The following is a 19,326-nucleotide window of genomic DNA, read 5'->3' on the forward strand; positions in this document are numbered from 1 at the left end:
CTCGTCACTCAATATGATGAAGATGTAACAAGTGATGTTTCCACGTTTTTTCTTAAAAATCGCTCACAGTATTAGCCTTCCATTTAGGGCTGCTCGATTATGGAAAAACCATAATCACGATTATTTTGGGAAATATTGAAATCACGATTATTCAAATGATTATGTGCCCTTATTCTGAAGTCGATGCTTTATTCTTTAAATAACTGGAGCGTGCGCAATAAAGTTAATCACTTCCGGTTCAGGTAAACACCGATGACAGCTGCTTGTCTTATTCCTCCGTGAAACCAGGATATCGGTGCCCGGTTATTCAAAGCCATAATGATGGCAACCCTAACACTCGCTGACCGGCGCGGAGACATGCGGGTCCGGCCCCCTTCACTTTATGGCTGCTTGAGAGTGAGAGCCAGTCAGCTGAGCCGCTGAATGCTTTGGATGAAGGACTGAATGGCGCCTCCGCGTCTCTTTCAAAAAAAATGCCGAAAAATCGTTTCAACTCGATTATAGTAGTTTGGAGATCATTTGACCCCATAATCGTAATCACGATTAAATTTCGATTAATCGAGCAGCCCTACTTCCATTGTCATTGGACTGATTATGACAGTCAGAGACCTCCGTCTGGCTCCCACTGCCCCTCCCCCATCGTCCTGTGCACGAGCACAAATACCCAATATTATCGCTTACCCCACCTTTAGCTCCTTAACACATAGCTAGTTTGTGATTTTCTATAATCCTTCAATATTCACTAACATATTATTCTCTCTCTCCCCCCCCCCCCCCCCCCCCCCCTTTAAGAGTGCAAATTCAACATCCGCACATATGATGATTCTTCCGAGGAGGTAGGCCCGGGGGTACCAGTCATGCTGTACGCCAACAAAAATGGCAAGAAGTTGGTGGCGTGCTGCAAGGAGAACAATGAAATCTGTACTGAGGCAATGGTGAGGATGACACAGAGTGTATTTACAGTGTGTGATGTGATGTGTGAAATGAAGGCCCTCTCTGCCTTCACTAGGCCTGGAATTGAATTTGCTGAGAAGTAGGGAGTGGCCACCTGCAGAGTGGTTCTGCTGCCATTGCAAACACAGAGGACCTGCCAAGTCATAAACATGCAATGAATTATGGGAAATGAATTATCAGTTTTATGTGTAATATATATCACTCATAGTAAACTGTTTTAACCTTTTGTGTTACGGTTCATGCTGTGCTACTTAGATTCGCTTTTTCTTTTATCCGGTTTGCCACTAATGTTATTTTTTTCTACAGGTTCTCCCAATCGAAATTATGGATAATGCACACAAGGCCTTGTTCTACCTGACACAGCTCACAGCTAACAAGTTCATGTTCGAGTCCACTGTGTACCGTTCTAAATTCCTGGGATTCACCTGTGTCGACGGGAATCCCTCTCTGAAAAAACTAGTCCTGCGTAGTAAAGGTCCCGATGGCGTTGACGAGTCCTCTGAGGCTACTTTAAATGAATGTACTGAATGATTTCAAAAAGTTCTCATAAAAAGCACACCTTGTTTTGTATCATTAAAAATAAATTGCTTCGTGAAAAAAACTGCTGTCCTGCTTGTGCATAAAGCTTTTTCTCTCTTTGTGGAGCTTCCCAGCAAAGGACTGATCCATTGTCGTTTTCCTCGATAAAAAGATGCATGTAGCGCAGGCACGTGCACAGACATTTTGGGGGGCAGGTGCTCAAACCCCCAAAAAAGGGCACCCATCGCCAAAATTATTTATAAAATTATAAATAATAATAATGAATAAATAAATAATGGCTCCTCTGGACCAGGTAGGGTTACTGATTCTCCCTCATTTGTTTTAATAGTTGATGGCCTGATCCAAGATAAAATAGAGCTGCTACCCTGAGCTGCTTGCTGCAGTTCCCTGACCTTCTGCTTTTGGAGTCTCTCTTTTCTTGTCATTATGCTGCAAATTTTGTAAATGAGATAAATCAATGTTGTGCATAATAATCAAGAGTGACTTACATAATCTCTATAAAGCTGACAACACAGTACACACACCTTTTTTTGTTTTACGGTTTTCTGACAGAGTTGAAGCATAAGCAGCATTTCACTAATAATATACCACAATATACCTCACCAGACTGTCATGTAGCTCAACTTAAGACCTACCTTTCATTTCAATAATTACTTTTCATTTCAAAAAAATATATTTTTTACTTTATTTTAAATGAAACAAAACTAGTGAACTTGTCTAATTTGTTGAACAGTTAAACTGCCTTTAAAATTCTCTTCCTGCCTGTCTTGTCTGTCTGTCTGTCTGTCTGTCTGTCTGTCTGTCTCTCTCTGCCTGTCTGTCTGTCTGTCTTTCTTTCTGCCTGTCTCTCTGCCTGCCTGTATGTGTCTGTCTGTCTGTCTGTCTGTCTGTCTGTCTGTCTGTGTCTCTCTGCCTGCCTGTCTGTCTGTCTGTCTGTCTGTTTGTCTCTCTCTGCCTGTCTGTCTGTCTGTCTGTCTGTCTGTCTCTCTGCCTGCCTGTCTGTCTGTCGGTCTGTCTGTCTATCTGTCTCTGCCTGCCTGTCTGTCTGTCGGTCAGTCTGCCTGTCTCTCTGCCGGCCTGTCTGTCTGTCTGTCTGTCTGTGTCTCTCTGCCTGCCTGTCTGTCTGTCTGTCTGACTGCCTGTCTCTCTGCCGGCCTGTCTGTCTGCCTGCCTGTCTGTCTGACTGCCTGTCTCTCTGCCGGCCTGTCTGTCTGTCTGTCTGTCTGTGTCTCTCTGCCTGCCTGTCTGTCTGTCTCTGTCTGTCTGTCTGTCTGTCTGTCTGTCTGTCTGTCTGTCTGCCTGTCTCTCTGCCGGCCTGTCTGTCTGTCTGCCTGCCTGTCTGTCTGTCTGTCTGGCTGCCTGTCTCTCTGCCTGCCTGTCTGTCTGTCTGCCTGCCTGTCTGTCTGTCTGCCTGCCTGTCTGTCTGTCTGCCTGTCTGTCTCTCTGCCGGCCTGTCTGTCTGTCTGTCTGTCTGTCTGTCTGTCTGTCTGTCTGTATCTCTCTCCCTCTCTCTCTTCATTAAACATGACAAACGTCAGTAAACAGCTGGACAAGGCTTTGAAATCACGGATTTCGTGAGTTTATTGTTTGTTTATTTTTTAGGAAACGTCGGACCAGTTGCGACATAATTTTTTTCAGCCGTGCTAAAGTTGTGGTTAATTTATCACCAAACAACGTCGGAGAATTGACGAAACACCGGCATTACCTGTTTGTCTGATGCTGTGGGTCAGAGGAGAAGTGGCTGCATGAGCACTGAGTGGAGGAGCAAATTCTGACAAGAAGTCAAATAAATGCCCGTCACATATCAAAACACATTTTGGGGGAATTGATGACAGAGAGAGTCATTTTCATTCTTAAATATTGATGAATGAAGAAAGAATTGGACTCCAGCAGAAGGGGCACTTTTCTCATCCAGGGCAAAAGGGCAGGTGCTTGAGCAACACTAGGGATCTATCTGTGCACGTGCCTGATGTAAAAGGATAGTTCACCGAAAAATGGAAATTCACTCATCTACTCACCACAGTGCCAATGGAGAGGGGGGTGAAGTGTTTGAATCCACAAGACCTTTTGGAGGTTCAGGGGTAAACAGCGTTGCAGACAGATCCAATACAATTGAAGTAAATGGTGACCACTTCTTCAAACGTAAAAAAAACCTAACTGTATCCATACTGCTCCTGTGGTGTCATCCAGGTGTCCAGAAGCCCCGACGTTCAAATTTGACCTGACAGGTCATTTACACCATGTTTTTTGCCTTAATGTCCTCTGGCTCTGGAGGACATCAAAGGACATTTAGGCTAAAAACTTGGTGTAATTGAGGTCGTTTCAAGCGGAATTTGAATGTTGGGGACACTTGGATGAAACAGCAAAGAGAGACACACTGTGGGTACATCTTACCAGTCAGCAGAGTTCAGCTGCTCTGTGGTTGTGTATCATTGGGAATACAGAAACTTTTTTTTAGAAATTGAATTTTAATTTAGCTTACCCTTAAGCATATGAAAATACATGTCTTTAATAACATTAAATAAATAACAAATTATGAAATAAGTAATCTGAGGAATTTACTGTGTATGATAAAGATATGAAGTACCAGTATATGAATCTCCTTTAGAGGAAATGTTACTTCAGCATTCATAGACACTGTTTTATCATAATTATTTTACTTAATTATACATGATTGTTGTTTATTTTTTTCCGACTGGTACTTTTAATTTGTTTTATTCATAACAACAGTGGCGCTCAGTACAGTGCACTCCTTCAAGGCCCAATAGTCTGCTTATGAAGCCACATCTCTACAACTGGATATTTATTTGGATCTGCACACGATCAGAAATATCAGTCCCCTGGACATGTCAAGCTTAATGAATTATTCTCTGAGTAGTAAAATGATGAAAATTACCCAATGTCACAATGATAAGAGATTCTTGGATCCGAACCAAAATGTAAAGAGTTCTTTTCCCTGACCCTTAATACATCTTTTTACCAGGATTCATGGAAATCCGTTGCGTTGTTTTGGAGAAGTCTTGCTTACAAACCAACAAACACATGGACAGGGGTGGAGGTGACTGATTAAGTATCGATTGTGGTTACATTAAACACACCCTCAGAAGCATCTTTGGCTTCAGTTCATCTGTCTTGATATTGAACCGACCAATAGTAAAGGTGATGCAGCCAAGCTAACTTTTCCTTCTCATTGCTCCGTTTCATTTTTGCCTTTACATCTGGTATCACAGCAGTTGCATACAGGCTACCTTCACTAAGCCTCTTTGTCTCCTCACCTCGGTGGCACTTTGTTTCTGAAACAAACAGCTAATCAGAAATGATTGTTGCTTTAGTTGTTCTTTAATGTCATCCCACATCAATGTGTAAAAGTGAAGATGTGCCTTTCCCACATACATACATACTTCTGTGAAAGAGTGTAGATTTCTGCTCAGTGATAATATGTCACAAGTATGAAACCATGAAGACAAGTTTATTCCACTGAAGCAGGAGCAGTGCACTCGTCTCACAATTTTGTGCGTATAATCTGACAGGACATCAACTGAACAGATATGACAAATTGACGATGGAGGCAAACAGACCAACACCAAACTCGTTAGCGCTCATAAACATTTACTGCATGAACATTGTGACAAAGGAGTGAATCTGTGAACCCGACCTGTAACCCTGCTCAGTCCAGCCACACAAAAAGAACTGCTGGTAATAGCTGCATGCAAGGACTAGCAATTATATGCTGAGTAAATGTCCCCAGATTACATTGACATTTTGCCCTATTAGCCTAAAGGGTGTAAATAATTTGCAAGCGGTGAAAATAAAGGTTTGTCTCCCCCCCATTGGAAGTTAGCTGACTCACACAGTGGAATGAGTTTGTAGTTCATACATTAAATACAACAGAAGTCAATATGTTACAGACGTATTCATATGACTGACACCGTTAAGGTCTTGAGTGATACTTGGTTGGCAGAGGACGGCATTTTGCAGCTGTTAAACTCAGACCCTGCTGTGGCTTGTGCACTGTTTGCTGACGAGTGTTCTCTCCTGCCGGAGATGCACAGGTCGGCTGAGAGTTGCTGGATGGCTTAGATTTGAAATCGAGCCTCCCTTACCATTAATGAACCTTCACAAACCGGCCATGACAAGCAAATCCACTCAACTCTGCACAAAACAGTCTCGGCCCACTCGGCTGAGGAACATTTCTCACTTTAAAGCTGCAAACAGCGTTTGCTTCTGTCAGACAAGATACAGGAGTACACTCTGAACTGTGCTGTGATGATGAGGCTGTAGCAACAACAGACACATTGACCTTATGAATCGTTTATAAATGGTAGGAGAGGGGGGGTGTGGAGGGTGAAGTCCCTCACAAACAAAGGTTCAATGTGTAAGTGCTGCACTGTTATTCCTGAAGCGTTTACTCATGGTGTTTGAAAGAAAGTACATTTAAGACGTCAGCGACAAAAAGGACCCAAGCCTGGATAAAAATACCCGATTGAAATGAGAAGCTAATTATATGCATGTCCCTGGTAAATATAACATCTGCAGATCAAGATACTGGATTTCTTGTATTTGGGAATATTGGGTCTTGACATTTAATAACCGGACATGTTGCTTAGTGAGAACACAGCTTCAATTTAGTCGACACTGAACAAAAAGAGAAGCTCATCATGCAAGGAAAGATCATGGATTTCTGTTGCCCAATTATAACCCAGACTTAGCTGTGCAAGAACTTGACAAAAAGACAGAGCCCGAACTGATAGACATGAATTGCAATTAAACACATGTCAATCACTGTCTAAATGGTCAACATAATATATATTTATAAGAATTTACATAGAACACCTTGAATTTTTTTTTTACAAATCGGCCAGTACAGGATTGCTCCCGTCCCGGCCTCTGGTTCCTCGCAAGTCCACAGTCATTCATTTGCTCCAGAGCAGGGCGATGGCTTTGCAGATGCCGACGTCGTTGTAGTTGAAGTAGCAGAGGCCGGCGAAGGTGACGGTGGACAGGAGGAAGAGGCCTGCGTTGGCGGCCTTGATCTTCGCGTCCCCGTGAACGTAGTCTGTCAACACCTGCCCCAGGCCCCTAGGAGACAAACACAATGTGCAGGAATTGAAAGAGGAATTCAAAATTTAGAGCTGTTCACAATGTTTTTCAGCCATGTCCTCCGCTTCAGCTGGGTGTTAGAAACCCCCTCTTGTACCCATGAGCCTCAGCTGCAACTGCTTCAGAGGAGAAGCCAGTCACAGAGCAGGTTCTAAATGCTTCATTATTGCCATTGATGCAGAATCGTAAACGTAGTAAAACTTAAATAAAGTTAGTTTTATGAACATTGTTTATAAACTGTTTTATTTATCTTTTTATTGTTGAATTGTTTGCCTCTTCTATGTCAGTGGTTGCGACATGGATCAAACCTAAAAGTCAAAGTAAACATCAAAAATCGTATTTGTTCGGACTTGATTTTCAGTCAAAAGTGACCAACTTCTGTGCCAAAGTTTTGCCACCATTGGGCAAATAAGATGTTGCTGATTTTTTAATTAAAATAAGTACAATCCCTGAAATTAGAAAAACATAAAAAATAGGGCCTCTAACAGCCTTAATCCTGCTCATGTCGGTTAATTTGCTTCTTACTCTCCGCATGTTCCTCCTCACTCCCCTGTGCTCACTTTACACGTTAACTATAAACACAAACAAAGATCAGAAGTTTCTAAGACACGTGCAGTAAGTGTACCACCAGGACCTAGTCGATTATTGAGTGCTCAATTCCACATAATATACTATGACTTCATGTCTTCTACTGAGGCCACATTCACCAGTTTGCCCCTGACTTCAAACATTCCTCAGTGCCATAAAATCCTATTAGCCACAGACACTGCTTATCCTCAGTCCCAGATGAAAACAGGAAGTTCTACAACCTTTGCTTTCTTTGACTCCAAATGACATTGGAGTCTTGATCTTATCTGTTATTGTCAAAGAGGTCAAAGCTTGACCCTTGCAGACACCAAGCCGCCCCTGAGAGACTTGGCTAAAGGAGACTTATCACTGGTAATGCCTGGTCTGTGGCCTTAACCTGCCATGCTGATTGCACTCTAACTGCTGGGGGAGCACATCGCTGTGACACTAAGCTAAAGCCACCTTCTCTAGTCTGCTAACAGACGAAACTAGCCACGGCTGAATTAATAGCCGCAGGCAGCTACGTTGAGACAGATGGAAAAAAAAAGAAACTGGAAAAAAGTTAGCCTTGTGTCCGTTAAACCTTAGTACCGGGTCGAGACCTCTGGGAAAAGGGGTTTTTGAAGGCTTCAAAGGACTCTGACTCTACCTCAATGCTCTTGATCTGTTAAATCACAATGTGTGGATGTTAAGATCACAGAGGTGACTGCACTTCCCTGAGGGACCTCATGTGATGAAGGAATTCAACCTCCATGTTGGCTTTTTCCCAGGAAAGGTGAGGTCTGTGCGTGTCACTCAGAGTCACTGCTCGTCTTAGAGGCTGAAGTCTGTGGCAACGCTCCATTTATTTATTAAGCGATTCTAAAATTCCCTCTTTGAATAGGAGCTATTTAGGTCTGAGCCCAGGGTTTTGAGTGAAAGCATAAATGTCCTGGTCTCATACTGAAAGATCAAGTTTTTAACAGTGGTAACATCTGAGCAGGTATTCTCCTGCCGCGGTCTCACTGAACACACCAGACTAAACCTGCATCCCGTGCACATACTGTCTGTGAATTAAAACCAGTACACTCTGCTATGCTCCAGTCTGAGAGAGATTCAAGAGATTATTTTTTTTAATGTGCTTCCCTAAAATTTAACATCATCTTCAAGAAGGTCAAATTTATGTATCTTAGTATCTGACTGAAAATAACGATCCCTATCGCTGTGGGATTAACTGGTCTGACTTTCCTAACCACTAACCAACCAGCAGAGAAAACATGTCTGCTGTGTATTTACCATGTAAAGAGGAAGTGAATCTATGTCATTAGAAGTGAAGATATGGCACCATTAGAGAGGGTCTGACACCTTCATAAGTATCTTACCAGTGGCCGTGCAGTGTCAGGGCAGCCGCCAGGGAATAGTCAATGACAGGACCAGGGCTAAAATAGGCCACGGGTCCCATGGCCAGCAGCAGGATGCTCAGCGCTCGCTCCGCTGTCCAGTGCATGGAGGCGGCTTTGGAGCCGGCGCCGGCTGAGGAGCAAGAGAAACAGCAAAGTGTCAGCATCCACAATCATTTGCCTGGTAAAAACCATACACTGTGTATAAAGATGGACAACAGTACTGCTTCCCAAAAATGAAGCCAATGCATCTCCATCGCCACCTGGTGGCAGGCTGCAATATATATTCTAAACTGTTCCTCTTCCATTTTACTGAATGGGACATGAACCCAACTAAAAAAGTATAGTATATAGCAAACATGTTTCTCTCAAAGATGGTTTCAAACTTTTAGATAGATCTTATTAAACTGATGCAGGTCCAAGTGAATCCTTTTTCAGATCTGTTTGGTTTTAATTAGTTATTTGATGCTATAAAAAGGACAACGTTGTGACTGACAGGGGAGATGGACTCCTGCTAGCTGGGCACGTGTTTCAGCGGGGCCTCACTACTTGGGCTTTATTTACGGATGGAGGGAGGAAGAGGAGACACGTTCTCCATGTTTACAGTCTGAGTAAAATCAGTTAAAAAGACACAATAAAAAGAACAAATGAATCACATAAACACACACCCACACACCTGTGTATAGATGTTAAACATAGCCCTTTATTGAAACCACTCTTTTTGTCCATGTCCTAATATATTGGAACTTGACAGGTGTTTCCTGTTGCCCATGTGTTCCCGTTTCGATGGATTGTAACCATAAAATAGCTCGTAGTGTCTGCTCTTGGGTTTCACCTGTCAATACTATGTTTGCTGGATAAAGCAGAAAGATCATTTTAAGAAGAGAAGAGAGGAAAATCTATCAGAGCCATTGCATAGAGTGAAAATAGCTAATACGAGAAAAACTGAGAAGAACTCTGACTACAGAGCAAGAGACACTGAACAGGTCGGCAAAGGAAAACTCACATAGTGAGAGATGTCAATAAAAAAGCTACAATAATACCTGGTTTATACCAAAATGATCGGGTATGCGCAGGTTGTTAAACGTAGGTAAACCTGTCTAAAAAAAAGGCAATTAACTCTGTTGCCAGTAGAGGAGTTTGCCTTTTCGTTACTTTTCCACCGGTGCGACATGATCGATGTCACAAGCAACAACAAAAACCTTAAGACGCATTAATCAACACCTTCTGAACTGGAGCGTGATTGGACGAGACTTTAGAAGGAAAACAAACATGGCGGAGGACCAATATTGTGAGTTTTGTTTTGCAGCAAAAAAGAAAAATCTGGATGAAGGTGCGTTTTATTGTTTTTTAGTCGCAGCTGTACAAGTTCACAACATCCGGTTAGTGATGCTCTCTTTGGCTTTTGATGGTTTCTGTTGGACTGATTATCGTACAAGTCGTCACGATTCTCCTCTTATGTGTAGCAGCCGACCAAAATGTCTTCTGTGTGACCAACTTTTGGTGTTTGACAGATAAAGCTGACGGTAACTAACCTAACAGTGGGTCACAGTGGTGAGGTCTGCTGACCCAACATGAACCCTGGTGTCGAAATACTGACACCACTGTAGCATCTGGTGTGCTAAATGTGGAGCACGACCACACAGGGCTGTGGGCCAGCTGCTTTCCCGTCAGACACAAAAACTGGGTTCCCTGCAAACGGAGAGGTACCTACACACACGCAACATGTTACCTTTTTTATACTGAGCTCTTTTACTGTATTTGAATTCGCTTGATTTTAAATGTCCTCTCTTTTTTGTATATTCTCTATGGCATTGCTCTTATTGCATTGCTGAGCTGACCTGTCCTCCTTCTGTCCAACACTTGTTGATCCTGTATAAACTAACATCAAGAAAGGTACAAAGATGATCCTCTTAGATATGAATCCGACAGCCTTACCCATTCATTGTTGTAGGACTGTTCGATATGGCCAAAAATTATATCAGGATAAAAATGTCCACACCAGCCAATATTGATATGTATCTCGATAAATGTCACATTATTATTTCTTGTAAGTTTAAAATCAGAATTTTGCTCTGGAGTGAGGGTGTGGTTTTAGACTCTTCTTCATGAACAGAGAAGGAACAGCTCTTGACGTTGATCTAAAATGTGTAAAACCTCCTCACTTTCTGTTCCTGTTTCAAATTCCATGTAAAATAGGAAAATAGAAAAAATGCTCTGCTTTTTTCAGTATTAATATAGATTCAAGATTCAAGAGTTTATTATCAAATCCACAACAATAACATTAAGCAGTCGCTGGCAATGACATGCTTGAGTCACAGGCTCTCTTCTAGCAATGCTCAAGTAATTACAATAGAGAAAAACTAAATTTGAATAAAATTGTATAAAATAGAATATCAAAAATTTAAAATAGAAAATAAAATATATAGATCTAAATATATATATTTATACAGCTCTAGAAAAAACTAAAGTGCAATTATGTGCAATAGTGCAAATAGGCACCATTTGGGAATTTTTCTCTTATAATATGTAAAAGAATTCGGAAACATTTTTGTTTATACTTCTGTTTGACTTTCATATAAGTCATTCCTGGTTTCCACCAAACCCCATACATATAACATTTCATTTTATATTTAGTATTTATGTTGTATAATATAAATTAAACTCAACTGTGTCTACATAATGTATAAGCATTATATTGCCCTTATCTATGTACGTTATCTATTGATAAAAATTATATTTAAACAATTATTAATATTGTTTTACTGCCCGGTCCAGGCGCTACTACTGTAAATTCTGTACAACCAGAGAACAGAGTGGACAAATCTCTATCACATACGTTACACAATGCATTGTGCCATGATACCAGTGGGAGCTAAGTTACAACACGCTGCAGTGATAACGGAGTTCAGGTCAGTCGGAGGTGAACCTGTGTTGTGCTGCTGATTCATCTCTGGGATTATACAGAGGCTGCTGTGAGCCACGCCTTCCGTTTGCTAAGTACTGAGTCTAAAAGACTCAGTTTTTAACCTGCACATTTTTTTCTGAATTGATCGATCAATTTTCCAGTCTAGAACCCGACGGCGACGGGCCAATACATTTATTTTCTAGAGCCTATTGTTGCCAAACAGCCTGAACCTCGTTCAACTCAATTTAACATGAGGTAAGATAGCCAAGTCTCTCTTTTGAGAAATGACTATCGATTAGCGCTTTTGCATTTTTCCATGAAAATGTACTCAAACAATTGATACATTTGACTGACTATGAATAAGTTTAACTGACTGATTGTTGCTACACCAATGTTTGTATGTATGTATACTGCCTGTATGTGGACACTGACCATATAGAGCCTGGGACGCATGGATCCTCGCTGTCAGCAGGTGGGGCTGCTCCTGGTATTTATGAGGTACAACCAGCGGCCGGGACAACAGAGTGCTTTGGTACAACAGAGCTGAGGAGAAAGGACAACAGGTCACATTTACAGCTAACATGGAATCAGCTGTATTCAGCTCACACTTAACCACATTTAATACGTATAAAGTAAGTTATTTAAATCATGTCTCGACACACCAGAGATTATTTACATATCCAACTGTGGTCTGTGATTGAAATCCTTCTGAATGAAATGCAACAATACATACAAACTATTCACCTTTCTCCCCCCTCACCCCCGGCATATTTATTATTCAACACTATTTATAATAACTACAATAATAATAACCTTTATTTCATTCTTTACAAGTTCAAATGAAAAATGAAGGGCAAACAACATTATTAGGATGAATTTCATGAATTCAACATTTAGAAAGAAAACATATTTTGTGTTTTGGAGAACTGTATTAAGCCAGTTAGGATCTGAATCACAGAGTGGGAACGATGACTTGCATGTTCATGGTCCACGTTCAGCTTTTTAAGAATGAAGTTCCATGTTTCAGGATGGTTCCCTCACAGCTTCCGTCAATACGTGTGTGAGAAGTTGTAATTCACAAACGCTGTGCGCAGTGATTAGCGCACAGCACGAACGTCACAGTGAGTTCAGCTGCCTCTGACTGAGCGTCACTGTCTAAACATGAACTATAAAACCCTGTATGACACGAGATGAGAGGTTTAGTGACTCGAGGTGGTTTTCACTCATAACCCCACTACAGGCGACTTGATCTTGTTCGCTACAGTCGTGAACGTGGGAGGTCTCGAACACAGCCGAGGTTCCACACGTCCTCTCAGTCAAAACGCACAGTTTCACTGGAGTCAGCGCGCACACTGAGAAACACTCAAACACCGGGAACACACAGAAGAACTCACGTCTAACTCCTCTGCGACACACAGAACTCAACCTGACGATCGCCGCCATGATGATACTCCAACCAAGGTCACCACGGTTACCCGGATGTAGTTGACGTGTCGTCAGCGGAACAAAGATGTTGAGTGTGAGAGGAGATCAGAGCAGCTACAGAACTACAACTACTACTAATACTACTAATACTGCTGATACTACTACTACTACTAATAATAATAATAATAACATTAACAACAATATTAATAATAACAATAATAATATAAATAATTATTATTATAAAACATAGTTACAAGGTGCTGCACAAATAGAAAAATACAACTAAAAATTGATAAAAAAATGACTAAAACACAAAGAAAAACAAGGTGCTTTAATAAATAAAAGTGCAAAGATAGCAAATCATAGAAAAGCCATGCCATACTTAGCAAAGCAATAAAACAAAAAATAATAAAGTACAAACGTAATGCAAACAAACAAAAATATATATATATATATTTGAAGTAACATAAGAACACGTTAAAATGACATTTAAAAGAGAAGTAAACAGCAAATAAATACAACAAATTTTCTGCAATTTTTGGTAAGGATAATTGTATATTCTATATAATATATAATAATAATCCTTACAATTTCAATAGGGCCTAAATGTCTGTCAGTGCCTGTCACTGCTCGGGCCCTAACAGATTAAATTAATCCTGCACAGTCCGCTTCTGCAGCGGAGGTAAATAAAATAAAAAAATTTAATAAAAAACAAAAAAAATGTATGATAACAAAAACAAAAATTTTTTGCATGAAAAAAAATTACTACAACCAGAATTGCTCAAACCTTGAATGTACCAACTATAAAATACGATTTCAAAAATGTCAAGGACTGCAAAGCAGCACTGAGCGGGACCGAGCATTTTGAAGCGGAGATAACTTCTCTTAAACGTTAAACATCTTTGTTAGTGTCACTTCTGGCGTCACATTAAAACGCTGAGTTATAAAGTACATGGATGGGTCAGATGAGCGCGGGCATGAGCGCGGGCCCGCGCAGCAATGCATGCCGGTCCTGCTTGCTCTGACGTCATTTAAACCTTCCCAAGATGACCTCAGATGACCGAGGCGGCTGTACTTTTGCTAAACCTTGATGGTTTTCATTACATCGTAAATGTGTCGCAGTTGTAATCAAGTGTGTAAATAATACACACAACCCCAGCTTTCCTGTTTTATTATTTTACCTTTGTACAGCTATGAACACTGAGTTGGTCCTAATTGTTGAATCAGACATGAATGTGCAGCCGACAGTCTGCATATTCAATCAGCAGAGAGAACCACAGCTTATTGGCTGCAATCCAGCCAGCTCCATGTTGTTTTAATTCATGTGTATATACTTGGCGTTAACAGCGCAAATTGATTTTACAAAAACAGCCATGTTCCTTTATACTGAAACATATATAAATAGAGATATTAAACTAAATCCAAAAATTGGTCTAATAATTTATTTTCTTTCACAAAGCTGTCTTCAGATTGACACTAGACAACCTCATGGTGTCACTCAGACACAATCCGGACATTCTGATGGAAAGTTACAAAATGAAAGCTGTATAAAATATCATAATGTGAATTCAAGCAAAACTTCCTGTTTCCCCAGTCCTGTTTTACTTTAGATTGACCAACTCACAAATACACCTTTCAAATACTAAGTATCCTAACTAATTATCAATATCACCAGTAAAGAGGAGAGCTTTATACAGTGTACATATGTAATTCATGTATTCCAAAGTAGTGAGAGTGGTTTTATAATTGAATCACATAACATTGATTAGTAAATTGGGTTTTATCATGTTAAAATAAAAATTCATATAAATGGCTTGTGGGATTATTGTATTTATTGATATTGACTGTTTGTATTGAACTTCATCATCAGTCCGCATTGCAAATAAAGACTTAGTAGTTGTGTATGTATATTTGTTCGGAGTACAAATACAGATATTCTGCTCCAGACTAGAACCAACGTTGCCATGTCATATTTCCTTCCAACACCATGAGACATGTGATCTTTTCTTTACTTTACAGTAATATCAGTTGGTGGAGAGTGTCAGTGCTCCCTGCTGCCGCCTGCTTTTCATCCATTGACCAGAGGGGCGCAGTTCGTGTTCATGTTCATTTAGACAGCCGCTCCATATGCTTTGTAGATCAGTGCTTTTCACCCACAAGCCATTGCGGCCGGCTCCGACCCGCAGGAATCGAAGGTCACCTCGGTCCACCACGTTTTCTCCAGGAGCCCTGTACCGTCCTTCTGCTGCCTAGCTACGCATCGTAACGACGCCATGGACAGTTTCGATAATTTCCACTCGTCGGAGAAGGCGGAAGCGTCGGAGCTGCAGCGGATGATCGCTGTGGAGCAGCAGAAAGCTCAGTTCCAGGCCCAGGTTGGTTTGATAACTGGACTCACCTGAAACCACGAACCGGTCCTGTAGCCTCCATGTCCGCAACACGTGAGATCACACACCGGTGCTGATCTCAGAGCTGACAGCCTCTCTCCTGCGGTGGAACTGTTGAGACAATATAAGTTACTCTAGCTGTTTTTGATGATATAACACCCTCATGGCCGGTGACAGGGTACGTTCTGTACCCGGGCTTTGGTGGAGCTGGACTAGTGAGGGTTAGAAAACAGTCCGTTTCAGTTACTTTTACTTTAATCAGGTCCGGTGCTGACAAACATTCAGCACCGGACAGCGCCCGTGCAGCCCCCATTCATACACAAACACATCCAAAAGCACAGTGTATAGATATAAAGGACTATCACAATATTAGAAATTAAATCAAGAATATCCAAAGTGCAGCCACAATGACAACTGTGTGCAACATCACAGTACCTTGGGGGGTATTTACAAGTATCTTTAGCCAACAAGGATAACTTTGCACTGCATTGGTTAGAATATTACAGAATAAATGTCTGTCACAACTTCAGATGCAGGCCCAAGCCCCTTTAATTTAAGGACCAAGCATGGCACAGTGTAAATACATGGCTCATGGTTTGTTTGTTACTGCATTAAGAATGTTTTAGATGTTTAGAGATAAATTACAGAGAGAGGCTTGAGTGTGTGAACTCAGTGATGGCAGATTACAGTGTCTTCTAACTCAGGCCAGCAAAACAATATATTGTGTAAGTGAGCGAGAGACAATTGGAGAGCGAGGGAATGATGGGAGACACAAGTAGACTGGCACAAATAATATTTATAAACAATATACAATAGTGCACTGAATATATAAATTCAAGCACTTTCAAAGGACATGATTGGTGTTTAAATCGACTGTGGTGTCCTGTCATTTTAGTTTGTTATTTTCAGTCGTCTGTGTGTTTTCTATTTCCTGTTTTATTTTGTAGCCTTGCTCTCACTGTCTTGTTTCAGCTTCTCGGTGTCTCACTTCCTGTCTGTGATTGTGATCTCCAATCCTCATGTGTTTCACCTGGTGTAATTGCCCCGGCCTTCCTGCTGTGTATTTAAGCCTCTGTTTCCCTTTGTCTGGTGTCGGGTTGTACTCGTTGTTTTCTCCACACGTCGTGAGAGATGGTTTGTTTGTTCCTGCTGTTTCGTCCAGCTTCTCCTGCTTCCTCGTTCCTTGTTCTCCGTGCGCCTTGTCGCCAGTGTAACTTTTGTTAGTATTCCTGTTTTGTTTTTGTCTTATTTAAGACCTTTTTGTATATTAAATCCCCTTTTGTTATAACCTCTGCATCCTGGGTCCATCTCCTCCTTCAAACCGTAACATCGACACCAATATTCTGATATTAACCTGATTAAGACAAAAGTCTGAATAAGACACTGTCATGTTAACACCATTTACCTTGACAAGAATAAGGTCATACTTTGAATAAGCTGTAATCAAAATGAGGCAAATGGAGTATTCTGACCTTAGTCACGTTATGTAGGCAATGTATGCATCTTAATTGCATCATAACGTCCTATTGGAGTTTTCACAGCATTTTGCAACATCGACATACAGCAATCACCAACTGCTTTGTGACACCTTGGGTTTGATTATAAACAAGTTGTTGGACATACTGTTGTCATGATTCATATCAGACTATGCTCTGTAGCATCTAAATTATCATAGTAGAAATAGAAAATACAGAGGCTGTTTTTTTTTAGCCTCAGTATTTGCATGCAGAGATATTTGGAAGACATCATTACATCCCACAGCTGCACTGGCATCAATCAATGTGCCAACTTAACTGGGATTTGGCCAGTGTGTCCCATTACATGTGTAACAAATATCAAGTTGATATTATCAACTGTTCAGAAACACCTGCAGGTTTGCAGCTGACTTAGCTTTGACTCTGTCGTCACAATCTCACAGCCAATGATCAGAATGCCGGTTCACTAAAAACTAAAACTAAAAAACACATGTATTACCAAGGTCGTCAGTGAGGGGGACCAGCACATAAGGAAAAGACACAATGGAGAGACAAAGACCCCCTCCAGTGAAGATAAAGTTCTCAAACTTATGTTATCTTACATTGGCAAAACATTGTTTGCTGATTGATAACATAGTACAGGCTTATGTTGTCGGGAGTGACGTATAAATTAATACATTACCATTCTAATACAAGAAACTTGTAGGTATTCCTTTAAAAAAATTGTTTAAGTTTTAAACAATTTACTTTCTGCGGTTATACTTGATGGATTGCTCATTGCGTCGGCCAGCTGTGACGACGACACTGCTGGTTTCCCTTTTCTACTCGGACCAGAGGTGCAGAGCCTCAGTGCAGTTTTCTCTTTAGATATTACCTCTCAAGAAATATTCAACACGGCTGGAAAAAAGTGAAGAAGAGGAGGAAACGGAAACAGAAGAGTTATGGCACAGGTTTCTTTCCTCCATGAGAGAAAGGAACTTCTTCAATCAATGCCAATTTGAAAAGGTTGTTTGTGAGCCATCAAATGCAAGGATGGGAACATTTCTAGGAACAGTGATGGCTTTTTAGGGGTTTAAAGACTAACGACAAACACCTCTACTCATTATCTTATTCGCAAATCCTTAGTAACTGGATTTTTAGAACTAAAGTAAAAGAATGTTTGGTTTTGTTCCACCTTAATTTAAACCTAAACTTTTTTTTTTTTTTTTTACTTAATTACCTATGATTTCTTTCTTCTTTTTTTATATCCATCCTCAGTCTATCTTTGGATCCTGTCAGTAACCACCTACTGATAATCCAACTAAAATGTCTTTCTGTGATCTGTCCATCCCCATGAATCATTATTCCCATACTTCTGTTAATCTGCTATATTCTACTCCTCTCGATTCCAGGTGCACAGTTTCACTGACATCTGCTGGGATAAGTGTGTGGAGAGTCCGGGCTCGAAGCTGGACCACAGGACGGAGACGTGCCTGGTGAGCTGCGTGGAGCGATTCATCGACACCACCCTGACCATAACCAACCGCTTCACACAGATGGTGCAGAAGGGCGCTCATTAATGATGGACCCCAGACGCCAACAGGACTATATTAAGACTGAAATAAAGTTTTCCCAACACAGTGATGGAAGATAATGTGAAGAGGACATGTTTTTTTTCTTTGAACTTACTGTTTAGAATGATGGGGCTTGCAGGGTCCACAAAGAGTCATGTAAAGTGACCTTAGTGAACTGACACTGTGATCCTTAGTCTACTTAAAAAACAGGGGATGAGCAGCTTTCCCTAGGCAGAGTTCATTCACCAGCATGTGTTTGGAATATCTGGTTTCCGTGACTTCTTTTTATTTGTCTGTTTTAGTGTCGCACCAGTGACAAAATCATGTAACTGAGCAAAATGAGTGAAGATGATAATTTATTGAAGCATGGCCACACGGATATCAAGGACAGCTTTGATTAATAACAGACTCATATCATATATTTATTTGAAACGACTGAAAGCTCCCAATCAAGGTCAATGTCATAGTCAAATTTATTTGAAAAACATTATCCTCTGCGCAAGTAAATGTATCCTGACACAATAAAAATGAAAATAAATATACCATAATAAAGTAGAAGAAATAATCCTCATGACATCAGTCTGTTTGTCTCTTTGTTTGAAAACGTACTGATTGGCCAAAGGGGTGGGGGGCAATATTATGAATGGATGTACACACACACACATATATATTGGCCTTGTCAGTTATTGTTAAAAATGAATCTTTCTGTTAAAGCTGGCAAAGACTACATGTACAGTAGTGGCACCTGCCAAACGACCCATGTCTGTTCATGGTGTTATTTCCCTCGACCTGCGACAGACAATAATATTTTAATATGAATGTATAAGTATATTCATGTATCAGCACTAAACCACTTCACATGGGCCCTGGGAGAACTCCCCTACAAAATGCTAGTCTGGGGCCTAATGTTGGTCTAATAGGTGCTCTAGTTATATCAATATACTTTAGGAGGATGTTTTTCATTTATACTTGAGTACATTGTTTTCTTTTGTAACACCTTTGTCAGACCTGAAACACAAATAACATTTAAACCAATTA

The 19,326-nt window shown here is 40.7% G+C and overlaps 2 protein-coding genes across 2 annotated transcripts; one reads left to right on the plus strand and one right to left on the minus strand.

Moving 5' to 3' along the window:
• Window positions 1-4,942: 4,942 nt before the first annotated feature.
• sdhdb (succinate dehydrogenase complex, subunit D, integral membrane protein b) lies at window positions 4,943-12,939 on the minus strand. Its single transcript, XM_053421949.1, has 4 exons — window positions 12,843-12,939; window positions 11,881-11,991; window positions 8,523-8,673; window positions 4,943-6,573 (listed from the first exon to the last, which is right to left on the minus strand). Exons 1-4 carry the CDS (start codon window positions 12,889-12,891, stop codon window positions 6,408-6,410), a joined length of 477 nt encoding a protein of 158 aa, XP_053277924.1. The 5' UTR covers window positions 12,892-12,939; the 3' UTR covers window positions 4,943-6,407.
• Window positions 12,940-15,032: 2,093 nt separating this feature from the next.
• Window positions 15,033-18,862, plus strand: timm8b (translocase of inner mitochondrial membrane 8 homolog B (yeast)). Its single transcript, XM_053421950.1, has 2 exons — window positions 15,033-15,248; window positions 18,127-18,862. Exons 1-2 carry the CDS (start codon window positions 15,147-15,149, stop codon window positions 18,292-18,294), a joined length of 270 nt encoding a protein of 89 aa, XP_053277925.1. The 5' UTR covers window positions 15,033-15,146; the 3' UTR covers window positions 18,295-18,862.
• Window positions 18,863-19,326: the final 464 nt, after the last annotated feature.

The sequence above is a fragment of the Pleuronectes platessa genome, chromosome 5, assembly GCF_947347685.1.
Source record: "Pleuronectes platessa chromosome 5, fPlePla1.1, whole genome shotgun sequence".
NCBI lineage: Eukaryota > Metazoa > Chordata > Actinopteri > Pleuronectiformes > Pleuronectidae > Pleuronectes > Pleuronectes platessa.

Excerpts from the sequence above, each read along its gene's own strand:
- timm8b (XM_053421950.1), top strand. The coding sequence starts at position 15,147 with ATGGACAGTTTCGATAATTTCCACTCGTCGGAGAAGGCGGAAGCGTCG. Across the intron at positions 15,249-18,126 it reads AAGCTCAGTTCCAGGCCCAG|GTGCACAGTTTCACTGACAT; the intron begins GTTGGTTTGATA and ends TCTCGATTCCAG.
- sdhdb (XM_053421949.1), bottom strand. The coding sequence starts at position 12,891 with ATGGCGGCGATCGTCAGGTTGAGTTCTGTGTGTCGCAGAGGAGTTAGA. Across the intron at positions 11,992-12,842 it reads GTGTCGCAGAGGAGTTAGAC|CTCTGTTGTACCAAAGCACT; the intron begins GTGAGTTCTTCT and ends CTTTCTCCTCAG. Across the intron at positions 8,674-11,880 it reads TGCGTCCCAGGCTCTATATG|CCGGCGCCGGCTCCAAAGCC; the intron begins GTCAGTGTCCAC and ends CTTGCTCCTCAG.